Source organism: Macaca fascicularis, chromosome 16 (assembly GCF_037993035.2).
Source record: "Macaca fascicularis isolate 582-1 chromosome 16, T2T-MFA8v1.1".
NCBI lineage: Eukaryota > Metazoa > Chordata > Mammalia > Primates > Cercopithecidae > Macaca > Macaca fascicularis.
The window spans coordinates 36,271,479-36,291,015 of NC_088390.1; the positions used below are offsets into that span (position 1 = coordinate 36,271,479).

Here is a 19,537-nt window from a genome sequence, read left to right on the forward strand (position 1 = left end):
ATGGTTTATGTAAGTACAGTATAGGATCCTTAAAATGATTCAAAGAAATGGCAAATCAAGACTTCATTTTGGCAAAGGCCGTTGAACTGAAACTTTAGCATATTTATCAATAATTTCTTTCAGATTAAACAACTGACCACAATCCACTTTCAGCCAGTAATGCTGGAAATGTTTTAAAACAAAATTAGTTCATAAATTTGTGGGCTGACCAAGAAGGTAATAAAGTCTCACTAAATAAAGTGAGAAAAATTCAGAAAAAGAAAAAAATAAGAAAATAAATCACCCGTGGACCTAAGCACTATTCATTCTTTAAGGCATGTATTTCCAAACTTTTAAATTTTTCATATATATATATATTTATACAGTTCTTCAAATTTTATAGAATTTGTATAATGTTGTATCTTGCTTTTCCTACCCACTGACGTTATAAGCATATTTATGCCACTTCATTCATTTTAGGGACTTAATAATAAATGACCTAGTGGATAATTTATCATCCCCTGAAGGAGAGAAATGAGCTTTGTTGATTTTAGAGTTATAAATGATGCTGGGTCAGGTGTCTTTATGTTTGAAGATGTCTCCATATTTGGGTTGTTTCCACAGAACTCTTTCCTAGAAGTGTTTTTTTTTTTTTTTTTTTTTTTTTTTTTTTTTTTTTTTTTTTTGAGACGGAGGTCTCGCACTTTTCGCTCAGGCTGGAGTGCAGTGGCGCAATCTCGGCTCACTGCAAGATCCGCCTCCCGGGTTCACGCCATTCTCCTGCCTCAGCCTCCCAAGTAGCTGGGACTACAGGCGCCCACCACCACGCCCGGCTAATTTTTTTTTTGTATTTTTAGTAGAGATGGGGTTTCACCATGTTAGCCAAGATGGTCTTGATCTCCTGACCTCATGATCCACCCACCTCAGCCTCCCAAAGTGCTGAGATTACAGGCATGAGCCACCACGCCCAGCCTCCTATAAATGTTTTTTTCTAGGTTAATGGCTACAAATATTTCTAGGCACCTGACATACTGACACCCACCTCTGAAGTATTTTTATGATCCACAACTAGCGTTTAACACAGCGCCCTAGTCACTCCGTGACTAATAAATAGACAAATGACTGAAACGTGACCTCATGCTTTCTATTCCTCAGCTTTCATTCAGTTCCTTGCCTCTGGGAGGAGGCGGGGTGGTGCAGCCCTCCACAGCATCAGCCCATCAACCCTACCCCTGTGGTTATAGCAGCTGAGGAAGCAGAATTGCAGCTCTGTGGGAAGGAATGGGGCTGGAGAGTTCATGCATAGACCAGTTCTTTTTTTTGAGGCAGAGTTTCACTTTTGTTACCCAATCTGGAGTCCAGTGGTATGGATCTCAGCTCGCCACAACCTCTGCCTCCCAGGTTCAAGCAATTCTCCTGCCTCAGCCTCCTGAGTAACTGGGATTACAGGCATGTGCCACCACGCCCCACTACTTTTGTAATTTTAGGAAAGACATGATTTCTCCACATGGTCAGGTGGGTCTCAAACTCCTGACCTCAGGTGATCCGCCGCCTCAGCCTCCCAAAGTGCTGGGATTACAGGCGTAAGCCACCATGCCTGGCCTCATAGACCAGTTCTTATGAGAAGGGATCAGCTAAGAATAGCCTTGGGTTGACACACACCCCTTTTCACACTCACAGGAGAAACCATTTCCCCATGAAGCTAGAACCAGTCATGAGTTGAGAGTTGAGAGTTAGAGAATCGCTCAGAGATGCTATTCTTGGATATCCTGAGCCCCTGTGGTCACCGGGCACCCTGAATTGTGCAACACACAGCATGACAGCATCACTGTGCTTAAAAATTTCCTTCCTCACCCCCAGATTCCATTTCCCCATCCGCCAGGGCTGCCTATAAAGAGAAGGAGAGATGGCTTCAGACTTCAGGAGGACACAGGCAGCAGGTAGGGGTCAGTCCCTTCTTGGCTGTGCCGACACTCGAGCCCACATTCCATCACCTGCTCAGAATCATGCAGGTCTCCACTGCTGCCCTTGCCGTCCTCCTCTGCACCGCGGCTCTCTGCAAGCCGGTCTTCTCTGCACCACGTGAGTCCAAGTTTCGTTGTGGGTTTCACCAGTCTCTGGCCACGGTTAGACCACATCAATCTTTTCTTGTGGCCTGAGAGCCCCCAAGAGAAAAAAAGGAACTTCTTAAAGGGCTGCCAAACACCTTGGTCTTTCCCTTCAAGACTTTTATTTTTATCTCTAGAAGGGGTCTTAGCCCTCCTAGTCTCCAGGTATGAGAATCTAGGCAGGGGCAGGGGAGTTACAGTCCCTTGTACAGATAGAAAAACAGGGTTGGAAACAAGTCAGTTTACAAGAGGCAGAATCCAGGGCTGGTTACTTCCCAGTGGGGCCTGTTGTTCACTCTCCAGGTCACCTTAGGTCTCCCAGGAGCTCTGTCCCTTGGATGTCTTATGAGAGATGTCCAAGGCTTCTCTTGGGCTGGGGTCTGACTTCTTGAACCAGACAAAATTCCTTGAAGAGAGCTGAGATAAGAGAACAGTCCGTTCAGGTATCCGGATCACACAGAGAAACAGAGAATCCACTGTGAAGAGTCAAGGGGAAAGAAGGAAATAGACAGAAACAAAGACAGAAACATTTCTCCGCAAAAACGCCCAAATGCCTTCCAGTCACTTGGTCTGGGCAAGCCTGCCTTCCTCAGCCGCTCGGGGATCAGAAGCTGCCTGGCCTTTTCTTCTGAGATGTGCCTCAGGCTCATTCTCTTCCTTTCTCTGCAGTTGCTGCTGACACGCCGACCTCCTGCTGCTTCAGCTACATCTCCCGGCAGATTCCACAGAATTTCATAGCTGACTACTTAGAGACCAGCAGCCAGTGCTCCAAGCCCGGTGTCATGTAAGTGCCAGTCTTCCTGCTCGCCTCTAGGGAGGTAGGGAGGGTCGGGTGGGGGCAGAGACAGGCCAGAAGGCCATCCTGGAAAGGCCCAGCCTTCCAGAGCCTATCAGGGATACAGGACCCAGGGCTCGGAGGTGTGACCTGACTTGGGGCTGGAGTGGGGCAGGTGTTACAGAGTCAGGAAGGGCTGTCCCAGCCCAGAGGAAAAGGACAGGAATGAGGTAACAGGACCTTCTGAGAGCCCCCCGCCCGGAGTCCCTGACAGAAGCTCTCTAGACAGAGATAGGCAGGGGGTCGCTGAGAGAGGAGCAGGCCCTGAGCTGCACAGGACAGAGAGCGGATTGAGCGGCCACGGTGGGCCCGGGATTCCCCTGCTGGATTCCCCAGTGCTTAACCTTCCTCCCTTCTCCACAGTTTCCTAACCAAGAGAGGCCGGCAGGTCTGTGCTGACCCCAGTGAGGACTGGGTCCAGAAATACGTCAGCGACCTGCAGCTGAGTGCCTGAGGGGTCCGGAAGCTTCGAGGCCCAGTGACCTCGGTGGACCCAGTGGGGAGCAGGAGCCTGAGCCTTGGGAACATCCCTGTGACCTCCACAGCTACCTCTTCTACGGACTGGTTGTTGCCCAACAGCCACTGTGGGACTCTTTTTAACTTAAATTTTTATTTATTTATACTATTGAGTTTGTGTAATTTATTTTCGATTTCACAGTGTGTTTGTGATTGTTTGCTCTGAGAGTTCCCCTGTGCCCTCCCCCTTCCCTCACACTGTGTTTGGTGACAAGTGAGTGGCTGTCATTGGCCTGCTGTAGGCAGTCATTGTACCAAAGCCACCAGACTGACCAATGTGTATCGGATGCTTTTGGTCAGGGCTGTGATCGGCCTGGGGAAATAATAAAGATGCTCTTTTAAAAGGTAAACCAGTATTGAGTTTGGTTTTGTTTTTCTGACATATTAAAATCACTGGTTAAGAGGAATCATAGGCAAAGATTAGGAAGAGGTGAAATGGAGGGAAACTGGGAGAGATGGGGAGGGCTACCACAGAGTTATCCATTGTACAACGGAGGCACAGTTCTGGAACATTGAAACTGCGAATATGTTATAACTCAAATCGTAATATGCATGCTCTAGGAGAATTCACTCCTTGAATGGACACCGTTAAGTTGAGTATTCCGTAGCGCATATTCATGATGAATCAAGCTTTAATAGCAATTACTTACACTATGGAGGCTTACTCCTACTGAGTGCTTTTTATGCATTGTTCATTTAATCTTACCAATGCAATAGTACAGCTTAGGTACTATTAATACCTCCATTTGACAGAAAAGTAACCCAGGGCTCAGAAAGGTCAGGTAACTTGGCTGAGATTACACAGCATGTAAAAGGTCAACTCCTTTCCAAAACTGGACTTTTATTGAACTACAGACTATGCTATTAACCACTGGCAAATTTATTTCCCCAAACATGATCCCCCTATACTCAAATCTTACCCTATTCTTTAACAGATTGTATTTCATCCATTGCAAGCACTTCCTGTCAGGATTCTGAGTTGACATAGAGTGTTTGAGCAGTGATTGCTTAAGCCACTTACATCAACATGTTCAGGTGTAGACCTGGGAATTGATATTTTTATCAAGCTCATGAGGTGTTGCATAGCCTGTTAATGACTGAGAGCCACTGTCAATAGAATTCACCACTGTTTTCTAATATGGTAAGTATCTGCATACGGCAACAGGTATATTATATATTATTTCTCTAGAATCTACACTCTACAAAATAAATAGCTAATGTTAGAGAAGAAAAAGACAACCAGCTTCTGTGTGGAGCAGGATGCTGTCTATAGGTTTACTGTGAAAGGTAAGTTACTTAATAGATGGATTGCCTGCATTATATGTACAAGAAGTGCACACTAAGCTAGGGTCCTTTTTGCAGAAGAAAGAGAAATTCAAAATATTTGTGTGAAAACCAAACGTGTGTTAATTTTTATGAGCTATGCTTATTTCATTTTGTTTAAAATAATCTAATTTTTGTGTCCAAACATGTTTAGAATTGTACAGTTCAAACTCTTCAAAGCGTAATTAAACACCACTACTTGGCAAATATTAAAATGCACATACTATGTGATCTACATCCCGTTTGACCTGATCCCATTTCTAGGAATCTGCTTTATAGAAACACTGCCAAAAGATAAGACTATGTAGACATGAGGATATTCTTTGCAGCATGGTTGGTAAAGAGCAAAGAAATGCAAACAGTCATCAGTAGGGGATTAACCAGTAGAGGATTAAGATGTCCAGTGGAATATTCTATAGTCAGTGAAAAAAAAGCAGCACACATCTATATCTGTGGAAAGTGTCCATAATATTACATGTAAAAGGTATATCTATTTACATGCAGTATATGCATATATATTCTCTATGTATGCTACAGAACTATCTGTAAAGGATATTATTTTGTTTTTACTTTGAAAGCCATATACGCATATATATTTACATAGGCAAATATTTGGAAAGATACACATCAAATAGCTAACTATCATTTCTTTGAGGAAATGAGGCTTTTCTTTTTTTTTTTTTTTTTAGGAATGAGGGTTTTTCCTTTTTATATTGTGCACTTTCAAAACTTTGAGTTATTTTCTGATTAACTTGCCTAGCTTACCTCTCTGGTCTCATCTTGCCTTATTCTTTGATGGGTGATATTCCATCCATCACCACCACTTTCTGGTCAGGATTCTGAGTTGATGCAGAGAGGATAGAGCTCAGCCTGGCTTACAGCGTTTTGATGCCATGAAGGCTTTCATATAATGAGGGTACAGCAACAAACACATCCTTTTGACAAGGCTGTTTCTCTCTCCCTCTCTCTTTCTCTCTCTCTCTCTCTCTCTCTCTCACAGACACACACACACACACACACACACACACACACACACACACACACACAGAGGAGCAGCTTTTGTCCCCATAGACATAGTGAAGGTGTCATCATTCCTTCTTTATTGGCTTTCAGGAGAATATAGGTGCGCACAACACTTGCCTGCACTGAATTGTTTCTCAAGGTCCAGAACCCCAAAGCTAAACAAAGTTTAATCATGCCCGACATTCCCTAAATACGAGTGTTATGAACAAACAGAATAGATTGAACAAAGACCCCTGTTAGGGAACGGGAGAATGGGAATTGCATTTTTAAGCAGTTCAGCCAGTCTGACAGCCCCTAGTTCTCCTCCCTGGGGGAATGCCCTCCATGGACAATCTGAGATGTGCAATGTGGAGGATCTGCTTTCTGGAGGCTACTGACTTGCTGTCTGTGTGAGTTAGCCTGAGGTTGCCTTCGGTATTGTGTAATCAAGGGCTGTTTGGAACCAGTCTCGTGGTTTCTTTGGCAATGTGACTTCATTCTAATGTCCGTAGGCTACTATTTGCTTCTGATCAATTCCATGGGCCAGGTAGCCAGAAGCAGAGAAGTTGTCAGTTGCATAGTTCACATTTGCATTTTAACTGGGATTGGGAATGTGCACTTTCTTTTTTCTTGTTCTTTTTTCTTTTCTTTTCTTTTCTTTTTTTTTTTTTTTTTTGAGAAGGAGTCTCACACTGTCACCGGGGCTGGAGTGCAATAGTGTGATCTTGACTGACTGCAATCTCAGCCTCCCAGGTTCAAGGGATTCTCCTGCCTCAGCTTCCTAAGTAGCTGGGATTACAGGTGCCTGCCACCATACCTGGCTAATTTTTTGGATTTTTAGTAGAGACGGGGCTTCACTATGTTGGCCAGTCTGGTCTCAAACCCTTGACCTTGCAATCCGCCTGTCTCCCAAAGTGCCGGGAATACAGGCGTCAGCCACTGCACCCGGCCGGAGATGTGGACTTTCTAGCACAGACCTCACTACCATTGTCACCTCGACCTCCCAGCCCCTGGCGAGAGACCTCTGCTTGCATCTTGGCTCATGTGGAGGTGATGAATATTTGACCCTTGGCCTTGTTAGGTCGCTCATCTTCCTGTCTCTGCTCATATTAACTTTATCTTCCAGTAGAAAATTCCGCATTTACAGCCCTTCAAGTCTCCAGATTACTGGATTCTCAGTCAACAAGTTGGAAGGGCCTTTTTAACCAAGTTCAATTTCTTCCTTTTTCAATTTCAGATGAGCCCATTTCAAAGTAGCCTAAACTCTTTCTTAAAGGACCTCACTGATGTAATACATAGCTACTAAATTCCAATATTCAGAATCTTTTCTTTTCCTTTTTTTTGAGACAAAGTCTTGCTCTGTCACCCAGGCTGGAGTACAGTGGCATGACCTTGGCTCACTGCAAGCTCCACCTCCCGGGTTCACATCATTCTCCTGCCTCAACTTCCCAAGTAGCTGGGACTACAGGCGCCCACCACCACCCCCGGCTAACTTTTTGTATTTTTAGTAGAGACGGGATTTCACCGTGTTAGCCAGGATGGTCGATCTCCTGATCTCGTGATCCGCCTGCCTTGGCCTCCCAAAGTGCTGGGATTACAGGCATGAGCCACCACACCCAGCTTATATTCAGAATCTTTTCTATCAAATTCCTTAATGCTGCAGCCTTGGTATTTGGCACAGGCTTTTGGCACCAAAATAAGCCAGACCATAGTTCAACCAGCACGTGCAATACTTTGTAATGGGGATTGCAAAAGGTAGTGCCCAGACAGGACAGCATGGTGAGTATCTCCTGGAAACATGGTAGCAATGCACATTCTCAGCCCCACTTCCTTTCTTAATGGACCAGGGCCCAGCAACCTGTGTTTTAACAAGGCTCCAGGTAATTCTGATGCATGTAAGGTTTAAAACTCCCATTTCACAAGGTCCTCACCAAGTCACCTCCTACTTCCTCGTTTCAGCCAGTTCCACACTTCAGTCAGGGCCTGTGACTTTTAACAGACCCTGTGTCTCTGCACAGATACAGATTCCTCCTCTTTCCTGGGAACTGCACCCACAAAAATACATTATGTGGGATTGACCACATCCCAAATGCTAGGTGGGTCCTGATTAAAATAAGCTGATTTGCATCTTGAGTTTTTTAAACTTACCACAACATAAGCATTTCTCATGTCATTGCATTGTTTGTAAAGGCTGCCTAATAGCCAATCAAGGGAAGATCCCATAATTTTCTTAGCCATTTCCATATCATAGGCAATTTAAATTGGGTCCAATTTTAAGTTGTTATAAATATGCTGGGGACCAAACACACTTATGCATTGTTCTTTTTTTCCATATTTGAATTTATTTCTATAGAGAATAGATTCCTAGACATGGACCCTCTTGGCCAAAGGCTAAGAACATTTATTTCAAGGTTCCTTATGCATATTAGTACCCATATTAAACGCATCTTTAGGTCCTTTGCTTAGCACATATCTCTCTTGAATGAACAGATGTCTGGAAGCCTGGAACGAACAGAGGTCTGGAAGCCTGGAATGAACAGAGGTCTGGAAGCCTGGTTGTACTCTCATTACTCAGTAGCTCAGGCTTCGCTAACACAGCTCTGTCCATCTGCGTGTGGTTTAAGTTGGGCTCTGCTGCTCAGGACTCCTGGCATCACTGCATGAGTCAAGTCTACACCGTTAGAACAGCTGTGGGATAACACAGAAGTTTCCGCTCTGCCAGGGGAAACTATGACTACAGAGCTTTAGTGAGGAGGAACTAGCTAAGTGGTCCTGGGTGACACCAATATCTCACCTCCTCTCGCTGTGGAAACCACTTCCCCATCAACAGCCCTAAGACAAGTGAGCACTTGAACTATTCTCGCAAATACCCTGAGCCCTGTGGCTACCAAGAACCCCTCGCATGTGCGAGTCAACAAGACACCACAGTGCTTACAAAACATCCTCTCTCATCAGCCCCGGTTTCCATCTTCCCATGACTCAGGGCTCACCTCTTAAGAGGAGGGGACGCAGCTCGGACCCCGCAGCTGGCGACTGAGCGCCCAAGGCCTGTCCTCTGCTCACACTCTTGGGCCCCCGCGTCCTCCTATCCTGGGCCTCCTCTCACGAGTCTGTCTTCCTCCTGCCTTTGCTGTTGTTGACCTCTGGCTGGGGTCAAACCACATCACCAAAGTCCAAGGACAGAGGTACTCAAGTGAAACAGGAAACTTCCTAAGGGATTTTCAAAATGCCCTGGGCTATCTGTTCAGGAAGATTTTCTTCCCCAAAGTGTTTTCACTTTCTGTTCTATAAACCTTAAAGGCAGGGTACGGTCTTGTCCTACTTAGGGAAGGAGAACATTGAGTAGGTTTCAATAAGGGGCAGAACCCAGCTACAATCACTTCCCGGTGGCCAGCTGAGTCACGAAATCGCCACAGGTCTGCCTCACAGGTGACTGGCAGAGACGGCCTCTGGTTGGAAAAAATCTCTCTTAGACCACATTATGTTCCTGCAGTAGAGCTGGAATAAGAGCAGACTAATTAGCTGCAATTCCTACAGAGGGAGATGGAGGCCAAACATAAGGCTCAAACAGAAATGGAAGGGAAAAGTGGGGAAACAAGAACTCCCCAACTTTCTGCTGGTTCTTCTCACCCCCAAATCCCCAACTTCCTGCTGGTTCTTCTCATCCCCAAGTCCCCAACTTCCTGCTGGTTCTTCTCATCCCCAAATCCCCAACTTCCTGCTGGTTCTTCTCATCCCCAAGTCCCCAACTTCCTGCTGGTTCTTCTCATCCCCAAATCCCCAACTTCCTGCTGGTTCTTCTCATCCCCAAATCATCCCCTAACAGTGCTGTCTCCATCTACTTCCTCCTGATTTTATCACTGGGTAGAAGGAGTTGGCTCACTCGTCCCCAGTGAAAAATGACCCAGGGTCGTGGTGCTCCTTCCCTCAGAATGCCCAAGTGCCCAGGCACCCAAGGGTCTGCTGCTTTTCCTAGGACCCCCAGAAGACCCCTAGCAGAATGGTAGATGGCAATTATGAGACTCACAGCTGGTGCCAGGTAAGGGCTGGTGCTCCTGCCCATCTCTGGAGAGAAGCAGGACTCGGAGCGGGGCAGCCTGCAAGGGCACCAGCTGGTATGAGGGCCCTTCTGGGGACCCCAGGCCTTGGAGGTCCTACCTGGTGGCGGGACACAGGGAAGGGCCACAGAGGTGTTTTCTGGCCTGACTTGGGGTCTGCAAGGAACCAGGGAAGAGCTGCCCCCGGCAGAGGGAAGACAGGAAGTGTCAGCGGGAGGAGGCTGCCTGAGGAGACCCCCTGAGCCACTGAGGAAAGGTCTAGGGACATAAGGTTGGACAAAGAGTCCTGAGCAAGTGGACAGGCCCTACACTTGCCAAGGCAAACAGGAGAAGGCAGCATGGGACCAGGAATTCCCTTGCTGATCCCTCAATTTTTATAACTCTGTCTCTTTTAACAGCTTCCAGAATGAAAGTGGCTGAGGCTGGCAGGTCTGTGCCAACCCCACCGAGTTCTGGTGCCAAGTTCATCACTGACCTCAGAGTCAAATCCCTGAGTGACCTGGAAGCAACAAGACACTGTTACATCTGTGCCAGATTAGGAAGCAGGGACCCAGGGACGTCTCTTCAATTCCTGAACCTACCCCTACCCAAGCAACCACACTCTGGGACTCTTCTTAACATGCATTTCAACTTACCTAGATTATTAAATTTTGGTAATGTATTTCTATGTGTTCTTCACTGCTTGTCTGAAGGGATCCCACAACACCCTCTGCACCCCTTCCTCAGCCCCTCCAGTCATACAGTGGCTGACACATATTCAGGCATATGGCTATTCTTTGAGGCTCTCATACAAGGTGGGTGGTTACGTTCAGTTTTTTCTAGAGGACATTGTTCCAAAGCTGTCAACCAACAAATATTTATAGAACATTATTTATCATTTCACTGTTCATCTATGTAAAATAATGAATTCATTTTGAGTAAACCAGTCTTAAACTGTTGGTGATTCTATTGGCTTTGTTTTGTGACAAAGCAAGGCGGTGGGATGGGAGGGGAGGAGTAGAAAACTCTGAAGAGGGGAAGTCAGCAGAAAGGAAATGACAATAATGCCTCTCCCCAAATAATGAAACACTATTTTATAAAACAATGACTATTTTATGAAATATTATGCACCCAGTATATAATGCATATGCACTAGGTAAATTCATGCTTGAAATATTCATGCATTTAAGTTTATTTTTCTCACAAGTCAAGATCTCTTAAAAATTATTCATTGTCCTTCAAATTCTAACAATGTCTCCAAGGGCTAAGTCCTATTAATACTCCCATTTGATAGAAGAGGAAATGTTGGCTCAGAGAGTTAAAACAACTTGTCCGTAGCCATGCAGCGAATAAATAGTGTAACTAATATGCAAACCTATGAGCAGCCCAGAACCTCCTGGGATGGTTGTTTAAAATGCTCACAAGAGAATTGGGTTTGGATGTGGGAATCTGGATTTTTACCAAACCGCCAAGTGATACACATGCAGACTAAAGACAAGAAACTACGGAATTTGTCAATAAGACTTTTTTTTTTTCTTTTTTTTTTTGAGATAGTCCTGCTGTGTCACCCCGGCTGGAGTGCGGTGGCGCCATCTCGGCTCACCGTAACCTCCGCCTCCCAGGTGAAAGCGATTCTCCTGCCTCAGCCTCCCGAGTGGCTGGGACAACAGTCGCCCACCACCACACCTGGCTAATTTTTGTATTTTTAGTAGAGATGGGTTTTCACCATATTGGCCAGGCTGATCTCAAATTTCTGACTTTGAGATCTGCCCACCTTGGTCTCCCAGTTTGTTTGTTTTGTTTTGACTTGTTTTGAGATGTAGTCTTGCTCTGTCACCCAGGCTGCAGTGCCGTGGTGCCATCTCGGCTCACTGCAACCTCCTCCTCCCGGGTCCAAGTGATCTTCCTGCCTCAGCCTCCCAAGTAGCTGCGATTACAGGTGCATGCCACAACACCCAGCTAATTTTTGTATTTTTAGTAGAGACGGGGCTTCACCATGTTGGCCACGCTGGTTTTGAACTCCTGAACTTGAGAGATCTACTTGCCTCGACCTCCCAAAGTGCTGGGGTTACAGGCATAAGCCACTGCACCTGGCCTCAATGAGAATTTAACCACTCTTTTAAAAATAAGATGCACATGGTAATAGACATCAAACCTGGGTATTATTTCCTAGAATTCATGCTCCACAAAATCAGTGGTTAACATTAGAGAAAGGAAAGACAGTCAGCCAATACACACAACGAGACTTCTATTGTGAATACAGAATTATTTGACGGATTGCCTGGACTGGAGTTAAGAAACTGTGGTCCTCAGAACAAATCTAGCATGACCCCTGTTTTGTAAACAAGTTTTGTTGAAACACAGCCACTCCCACCCTTTTACACATTATCTATCCCAGCTTTCCAAGACAAAAGTGGAGTCACATTGTTGCAACAGAGATTATATAGCCCACAAAGACAAGAATACTTACTATCTAGTCTTTTATAGAAAATGTTTGCTAACTCCTGGCCTATGTTTTAGTATATACATTTTTTTTTTTTTTTTTGAGACGGAGTCTCACTCTGTCCCCCTGGCTGGAGTGCAGTGGCGAGATCTCGGCTCACTGCAAGCTCCGCCTCCCAGGTTCACACCATTCTCCTGCCTCAGCCTCCTGAGTAGCTCGGACTACAGGCACCTGCCACCACGCCCGGCTAATTTTTTGTATTTTTAGTAGAGACGGGGTTTCACCATGGTCTTGATCTCCTGACCTTGTGATCCGCCCGCCTCGGCCTCCCAAAGTGCTGGGATTACAGGCGTGAGCCACCACGCCCGGCCAGTATACACATTTTTAAGTATAAGAAAGGCTGACTCAGGATTCCTGCTGTAAAATGCAAGGGGGAGAAATTCAACATACTTGTGAGAAATGCAAAATATATTAACTTTTTGATAAGCCCTAGTTACTTTGTGTGTTTTAAATAATCTATATTTTAGTATCAAAAAGTGACATTCTGGTAATCAGCATTTTTGAAGAGCAATGACACAGTCTGTAGAAAAATTTAAAATCTGGCCGGGCGCGGTGGCTCAAGCCTGTAATCTCAGCACTTTGGGAGGCCGAGACGGGCGGATCACGAGGTCAGGAGATCAAGACCATCCTGGCTAACACGGTGAAACCCCGTCTCTCCAAAAAAATACAAAAAACTAGCCGGGCGAGGTGGCGGGCCCCTGTAGTCTCAGCTACCCGGGAGGCTGAGGCAGGAGAATGGCGTGAACCCGGGAGGCGGAGCTTGCAGTGAGCTGAGATCGCGCCACTGCACTCCAGCCTTGGCGACAGAGCGAGACTCCGTCTCAAAAAAAAAAAAAAAAAAGAAAAGAAAAATTTAAAATTTACATACTCTTCAATCTGTCTTATTTCTAGGAATCTGTTTCAAGAAACACTATATAAAGAAACAAAGGAGGGCCAAACACGGTGGCTCACTCCTGTAATCCCTGCACTTTGGGAGGGCGAGGCAGGTGGATAGCTTGAGGTCAGGAGTTCAACTGACTCCTGGCCAACATGGTGAAACTTCATCTCTACTAAAATACAAAAATTAGCCAGGCATGGTGGCAGGCTCCTGTAATCCCAGCTACCTGGGAGGCTGAGGCAAGAGAATTGCTTGAACCTGGAAGGCAGAGGTTGCAGTGAGCCGAGATCATGCCACCGCACTCCAGCCTGGGTGACAGAGTGAGCCTCTGTCTCAAAAAAAAAAAAAGACACAAAGTGTTGGCACATCACTGTTGTTTGCAGGTCTATTGGTAAAAACAACCAATAGAAATAAATTCTTTAAAATATGAATAGTTTAAACCATGATGGTATAGCCACATAATAAACATGACATTACTGAAAATAATAAAGTAGATACACATACTGAAATGAAAGGTGATATTAATGTATTATGATATTATATTGATATATTATGATACTATATTAATGTAAAACTATTTTGTATATAGAATATACATTCCATATGTGTATCCCTATAGCAATCTCTGTATTATCACATATTTATTATATAACTGTATATATAATAATATTTGCTTTGGAAAAGCTATATATTTACATAAACATAAGAAGGACATTTGATGTGATATATCCCAATCTATTAGACGTGATTTCCCTGGCAACCATGACTTTTAAGAAATGGGGATCTCTACTTTTCATTTTCCATTCTTTGTGCTTTGATTTTCATAAGTATAAGTATGTGATTTTAAATTCAAAAACCAAGATTTGAGAAGCTGGGGCCTTGCACTAAAAACTGGTTCTCTCTTAGTTCTCTTGAACCACTTGCTCTGGGTCCCCCATTGAGGGGGATGAGCTTTGCAGAGAAGCAGAGCCCCAGCATGTACCCAGCTGCTTAGGGCCCAAGCCAAGTGCGCAAGCTTCCTGGGGAGCCTAGTGAGTTGAAGGCACTGCAAATCCTCCCCAAAAGAGGCATCAGTTTTTGGTGGATCCTTGAGTCCAGGAAGGCAATAGACAAGACATGAGGGTTCACCGGAAGACACAACAAAAATGCAGTGAGGAAGGGCTGCAGTCAAAGGTTTTATGCTCCACGAGAAGGGGTTCTCAGGGCTCTAAGCAGCAGGCAGAAGATTTATTGCATGTGTGGTTAGGTGATGGTGGCCTACAGTTTTCACTGGGAACTGGCATCAAGAGTAACTCGACCTCCTACTCATGCACGTTTCTCTCTGTCTCTTTGTGTTTTGTGTCTCTCTCCCCATCTCTCTCGCTCCTTATCCTCTAGCCTCCTCTGTCTCTCTCGCCATCTCTCTTCCTCTCTCACTCCCTTCTCCCCATCTTTCTTTCTCTCTCCTTCTTTTCCACTTCTCTCTCCCTCCTCATCTCGCTGCATGCCACTGTTCACGCTTCTTGGGATCCACATGGATGGGCGGACACGAGACTCCTAGGCTAATTTTCAGGGCACAAGCACAGGGCTGCAGGACCTTTGTTCCCCACCTCCCAGCACCCTCAGAATGAGAGGTGTGGGGTGTGCCCGTGCTCTCCTGGGTGGGCGCCTCACACTCCAGGAAGCAAAGTGCAGGACAAAGCTGGCTCAAGTGACATGCCCATGTGGCTGCCCGCTTCTAGCTTGGGATCTGCTGAGGCCAGAGGACACCTGCCCAGGACACACCCTGCACCAGGGTGGGGGTAGGGGTGGGTTTTGGGGTGGGAATGGGGATAGGAACAGCCACTGCAAACCAGTCCCTGGCTGGCTTCCTGCCCTGCAACCTATCATGCAAGGCCTCCCCTCCCACCCCTACCCCTGCCTCTCACCACCTCCACCCCTAGGCTGTCCAGATCCAGGCTCCAGAAGTCTCCGAGGATCCAAGAACTAAGGGCAACCACTGGGCTCCTCAGCCCCGAGTCCATGTCAGTCACCCCGCTGCAGGCTGATAAACCTTGGCTGTCACTGATCCTCCACCCCAAACCAGCCACAGCCCCATCACCCCACCAGCATTACCACCTCCTCCTAACCACAGCCCTGAGAGCTCTACTTCCTGGTAAACTTCCCCCTTCCCACCTTGGTCCAGGCAAGCCCAAAGGCCAGCACCCTCCACCCACCCTTCCTGGGGGCCCCTCTACTGTCTGCTTGCCCAGATGTCTTCACCTGGCTTTCCTAAGCTAGAACAGATGACAGGGATGAGCTCCCCGCCTCTGCCAGGAAGATTTGCCAAAATGTTCTCCATTTAGAAACAGGGGCAGTGACGGGGCCTAGGGATGACCCCACGGTTGTCACTCAAGCAGCAAGAAGGGCAAGGAGCCCAGTTTACTGCCCTTACCCTTGGAGGACTTGGCCGGGGCTTCACAAGGCCCTACAGGGGCAGCAGGGGGGCAAATCCACCCTTCTCTGGAAGAAGTAGCCACCATCCCCAGGAAGCAGCAGATGGGGGCGCACTGGCAGAGCCCTCGCGTGCTGCAGTGCAGGGCCAGCAGGTCTGTACTCAGCCTTAGCCCTGGGGAGTCGCAAAATAGACTGAGACCCTTACAGGTTTGGCTCCGAGTCCCCACCCCAAAACTGATGTAGAATTGTAATCCTCCTGTGTCAAGGGAGGAACCTGGTGGGAGGGGATTGGATCTGGGGACAGTTTCCCCCGTGCTGCTCCCCTGAGAGTGAGGGAGTTCTCAGGAGAGCTGATGGTTTTAAAGTGTGGCACGTCCTCGTTCTCCACTCACTCCCTCCTGCCGCCTTGTGATGAAGGTGCCTGCTTCCCATTCGCCTTCCGCCATAATTGTAAGTTCCCTGAACTGCGAGTCAATTAAGCCTGTTTCCTTTATAAATTACCCAATTTCAGGTCTTTCTTTATAGCAGTGTGAAAACAAACCAATATAGACCCCTTCCCTGAGGTGCCTTCTCCTTAGGTAACCAGCTGCCCCCATGCTCTTCTGCCCCCTGGTCTTTCTGGTCCCCTTATGAGGCCCAAGTGATCCACATGGCCAGCCCCAGCCCCATCCTACTGCAGGCCTGTGTGGCCGCTGGAGAGCCCATGCTCATTTCCTCACCCCGAGGGGGCCTGATATGCTTTCTGGATCCTGGAGGAAACTGACCCCCTATTCTCATGCCGGTGCAACTTCTTCCAAGACCTCAAAACTGGACAATGTGAACTGGTCTTTTTTCTTGTCTCCTCTTGCTAGGACTGTCATTGGGACAATCATAGATGGGCGTGGGAGTAGAGGACAATGGATCAATGGATGAATGGACAGTCGTCCAGGGAGTATATCTCTGTCTGTACTGAACTGGGCCCTTCCTCCAATGAGCAGCCTTCCTGAGTGAGTTTATATAGTCATTCCTTGGTATCCATGGAGGATTAGTTCTAGGGTCCCGGGGATGCCAAAATCCATGGATGCTCAAGTCTCTGACATAACATGGCCTAGCATTTACACACAAGCTATGTACATCCTCCCGTATACATTAGACCATCTCTAGATTATTCATCATATGTAGTACAATGCAGATGCTATATAAATGGTTGTGATAACTATATTGTTTAGGGAATGAAGAACAAAGTCTGCACATGTTCAGTAGAGACATAACCACCCAATTTATTTTCTGAATATTTTCCATCTGCTGTTGGCTGACTCCACGGAAGCAGAGCTCCCAGATACGAGGGCCAAGTGTGCCTTGAGAGTAGGGTGGGTGAGGTTGCTAATGAGTACAGGGGAGCAGGTGTTGATCAGGAGGGCCCTGCACTGGGGCATCTGGACGCCCTGTCTCAGGACCTGAGACTCTGTTTGGATGGCACAGGCCGACTTAGCCCAGGCTGGTCTAGACTTCGCTTGCATCTAGAAGCCTGAGACCAGCCTGGGAACATAGGTGGACCCTGTCTCTAGAGAAAAGTCAAAGAAATTAACCAGGCATGGTGGCGTGTGCCTATAGTCCCACCTAGTCAGGAGGCTGAGGCATGAGGATTGCTGGAGCCCATGAGTTCCAGGAAGCAGTGAGCCATGAGTGCACCACTGCACTCCAGCCTAGGTGACAGAGTGAGACTTTATCTCTTAAAAAAATTAAGAAATTTAACATAGGTACAATCCAATTAACTAAATAATAATGCAAACTATTATCTAAGGTTATTGAGGCTGGAATTGTCCCATTTTTGCCCAACTTCTCGTACCTGTCCCAAGATCCCACTTCGGACTCACCCTCTGCCTTCAGCTCATGTCTCCTCAGCTTCCTCCAGATGGTCCAGCAAACACACACCTGGGCTGAATGGTAGAGCTGATTGCTCATACACAAGGGTAGACCCGTGGGCAGGCGTTTTCAAATTTATACTGTAAAGGAGAACGCCCTTTGAGAAACACTTTGACAGTGAATCTAGGCCTCAGTATCCATCAGCTGCTCTGGTGAATTTTGTGGAAGCTCAGTGAACACCTGCTCTGCAGGGTGCATGTGAAAGGGGTGAGGATGAGTAAGCTGCAGATAAACAAAACAGGACACAGGGGCCCTGTCGAAGCTCTATCCCCTGCCTTCAGCACTGACGAATCAAATAAACTCTTAGGGAATGGTGGCCACGTGCTGGGCCAGCCCCAGGTTCTCAGGATATGACAGTGAGTGGCGCAGAGCCAGGCCTTGCCCTCGGGGAGCTCTCCAGCATACACCTCCCTCTACCCTCCCAGCGCCCCGCAAAGCAGGCATCAATGTCACTGTTAATGAACAGAGGAGGAACCTGATGGTTAGACAGGTTCATGGGTTTTCCAGGGTTGCACGGCTTCTGGGGGACGAATGTGACCCTGAGGACAGGGCACAGGCCAGTGTAATGCCAGGTCAGAATGAGCTGTGATCTGTGCCACGTAGAGGCCTAGGCCAAGGTGGGAGTGACTGATGGGAGTCGCTGAAAACACCCTTGGGTCCTCACCTGCCAGCTCCCAGGAGTCCGGAACTGCCAGGAGGGTGGTGGCAGGTCCCCCATCCTCAGCTGGGTGGGCCCGGATAGAATAACAAGGCGAGGGCACATTTCCCCGGCCATTCCCTCCAGGTGCAGCTGTGACCTGCTCATTCCAATTTTGTGGAAATGTTTCCACACACACACAATTGCAAGTAGCAGTGGACGTGGTGAGAGGCGTTTGGACATGGGATAGGCAGTATTTTGGAGGCAGAGCCTCCAGGGCTCGCCGATGGGTTAGCTGCACGGCTTGAGTGGGGAAGGAGAATCGAGGATGATGTGTTCAAATTGGTCCATTCACTTCCTCTGTGCCACGCCTGTGCTGGGCACTGGGAGAGACAGATGAGCACAGGAGCCCCGGCCGGGGGGAGGTGTGGGAGGAAGCCCAGCGTGTCTGGGCACGGTAGGAAGTCAAGAGTGTCTACTGGGAGCTGAGGGCTTATGTCCACCTGGGTGCCATCCAGGTTCTCTGCATGGATGAGTATAAGCTAAGCTGCCTGGAGGAGGAGCAGCTGCTGTTGGTGGTGACCAGCACGTTCCGGAATGGAGACTGCTCTGGCAACGGAGAGGTGGGTGGCGTGAGGTCTGGATGGTCTAGGGGGTTTTAGGGCGCAGGAGGACCCAGGAAAGGGTCTGTGGGATGCAGGACGTCCTATGGAGGGCGTTTGGAAGTCAGTGCTCAGGTCACTCTGGGTCACTCAGGTCATTTGCTGGTCTCTGTCATAATTATTGCCACATGAGAGTCCCACCTTTCCTGTGACATATTTTATATATTTCTGTGAATGGCCTACCTGTTTATATTTACAATTTCGTGTTTAAAGGAAACTTGTCTCACTCTCACAAATGGAGAGCCAACAAATCATAAATTCAATGAAAACAAAATGAAGTCAATGAATTTTAGCTAGATACTATTCCCTGACCAAGCAAGGCCTGCTGGAGGTGGTACAACTGTTATGCCCAGACCGTTTGTTCCCCAAAGAAGACCACCAGAGTCCAGTGTCAAAGCCAAGCGGCAAAGATCTTTACAAGTTCGAACTTGGTCCCTCCATTCCACAGTATACAAGAGGGCCCCGAACAATGCGAGCGTTTGCTTTTTATAGCCCGAAATTTGCAGGGGAACAAAGAAATTCTTTTGGCTCCCGCACTTTCAGTAACCTTGAATGGCTGTCTCCTTATCGGAGACTTTCCAGGTGGTGTTTGTACTGGGCTCAGGGAGTTTTGAGCCCGGGGCTGAGGAATGTGCCTAGCTCCTTTCACAACCAGGGTTTGAATTGAGATCTGCCAAGCTTCTGAGTTTATTCTCTTTTCCCCACACCAGGGTTCCTCAATACTGCATTACTGACATC

At 47.2% G+C, this 19,537-nt stretch overlaps 1 protein-coding gene across 1 annotated transcript; it reads left to right on the plus strand.

Annotated features, from left to right (window-relative positions):
* Nucleotides 1-1,838: 1,838 nt before the first annotated feature.
* On the plus strand, nucleotides 1,839-3,788 carry LOC135967619 (C-C motif chemokine 3-like 1). Its single transcript, XM_065531170.1, has 3 exons — nucleotides 1,839-2,061; nucleotides 2,757-2,871; nucleotides 3,286-3,788. The coding sequence occupies exons 1-3, from the start codon at nucleotides 1,986-1,988 to the stop codon at nucleotides 3,374-3,376; spliced, it is 282 nt and encodes a 93-aa protein (XP_065387242.1). The 5' UTR covers nucleotides 1,839-1,985; the 3' UTR covers nucleotides 3,377-3,788.
* The last annotated feature ends 15,749 nt before the right edge of the window (nucleotides 3,789-19,537 follow it).

Bases quoted from the DNA above. Each gene is read 5' to 3' on its own strand.
- LOC135967619 (XM_065531170.1), top strand. From the start codon at position 1,986: ATGCAGGTCTCCACTGCTGCCCTTGCCGTCCTCCTCTGCACCGCGGCT. The intron at 2,062-2,756 runs GTGAGTCCAAGT...CTTTCTCTGCAG, and splicing joins GCCGGTCTTCTCTGCACCAC to TTGCTGCTGACACGCCGACC. The intron at 2,872-3,285 runs GTAAGTGCCAGT...CCTTCTCCACAG, and splicing joins TGCTCCAAGCCCGGTGTCAT to TTTCCTAACCAAGAGAGGCC.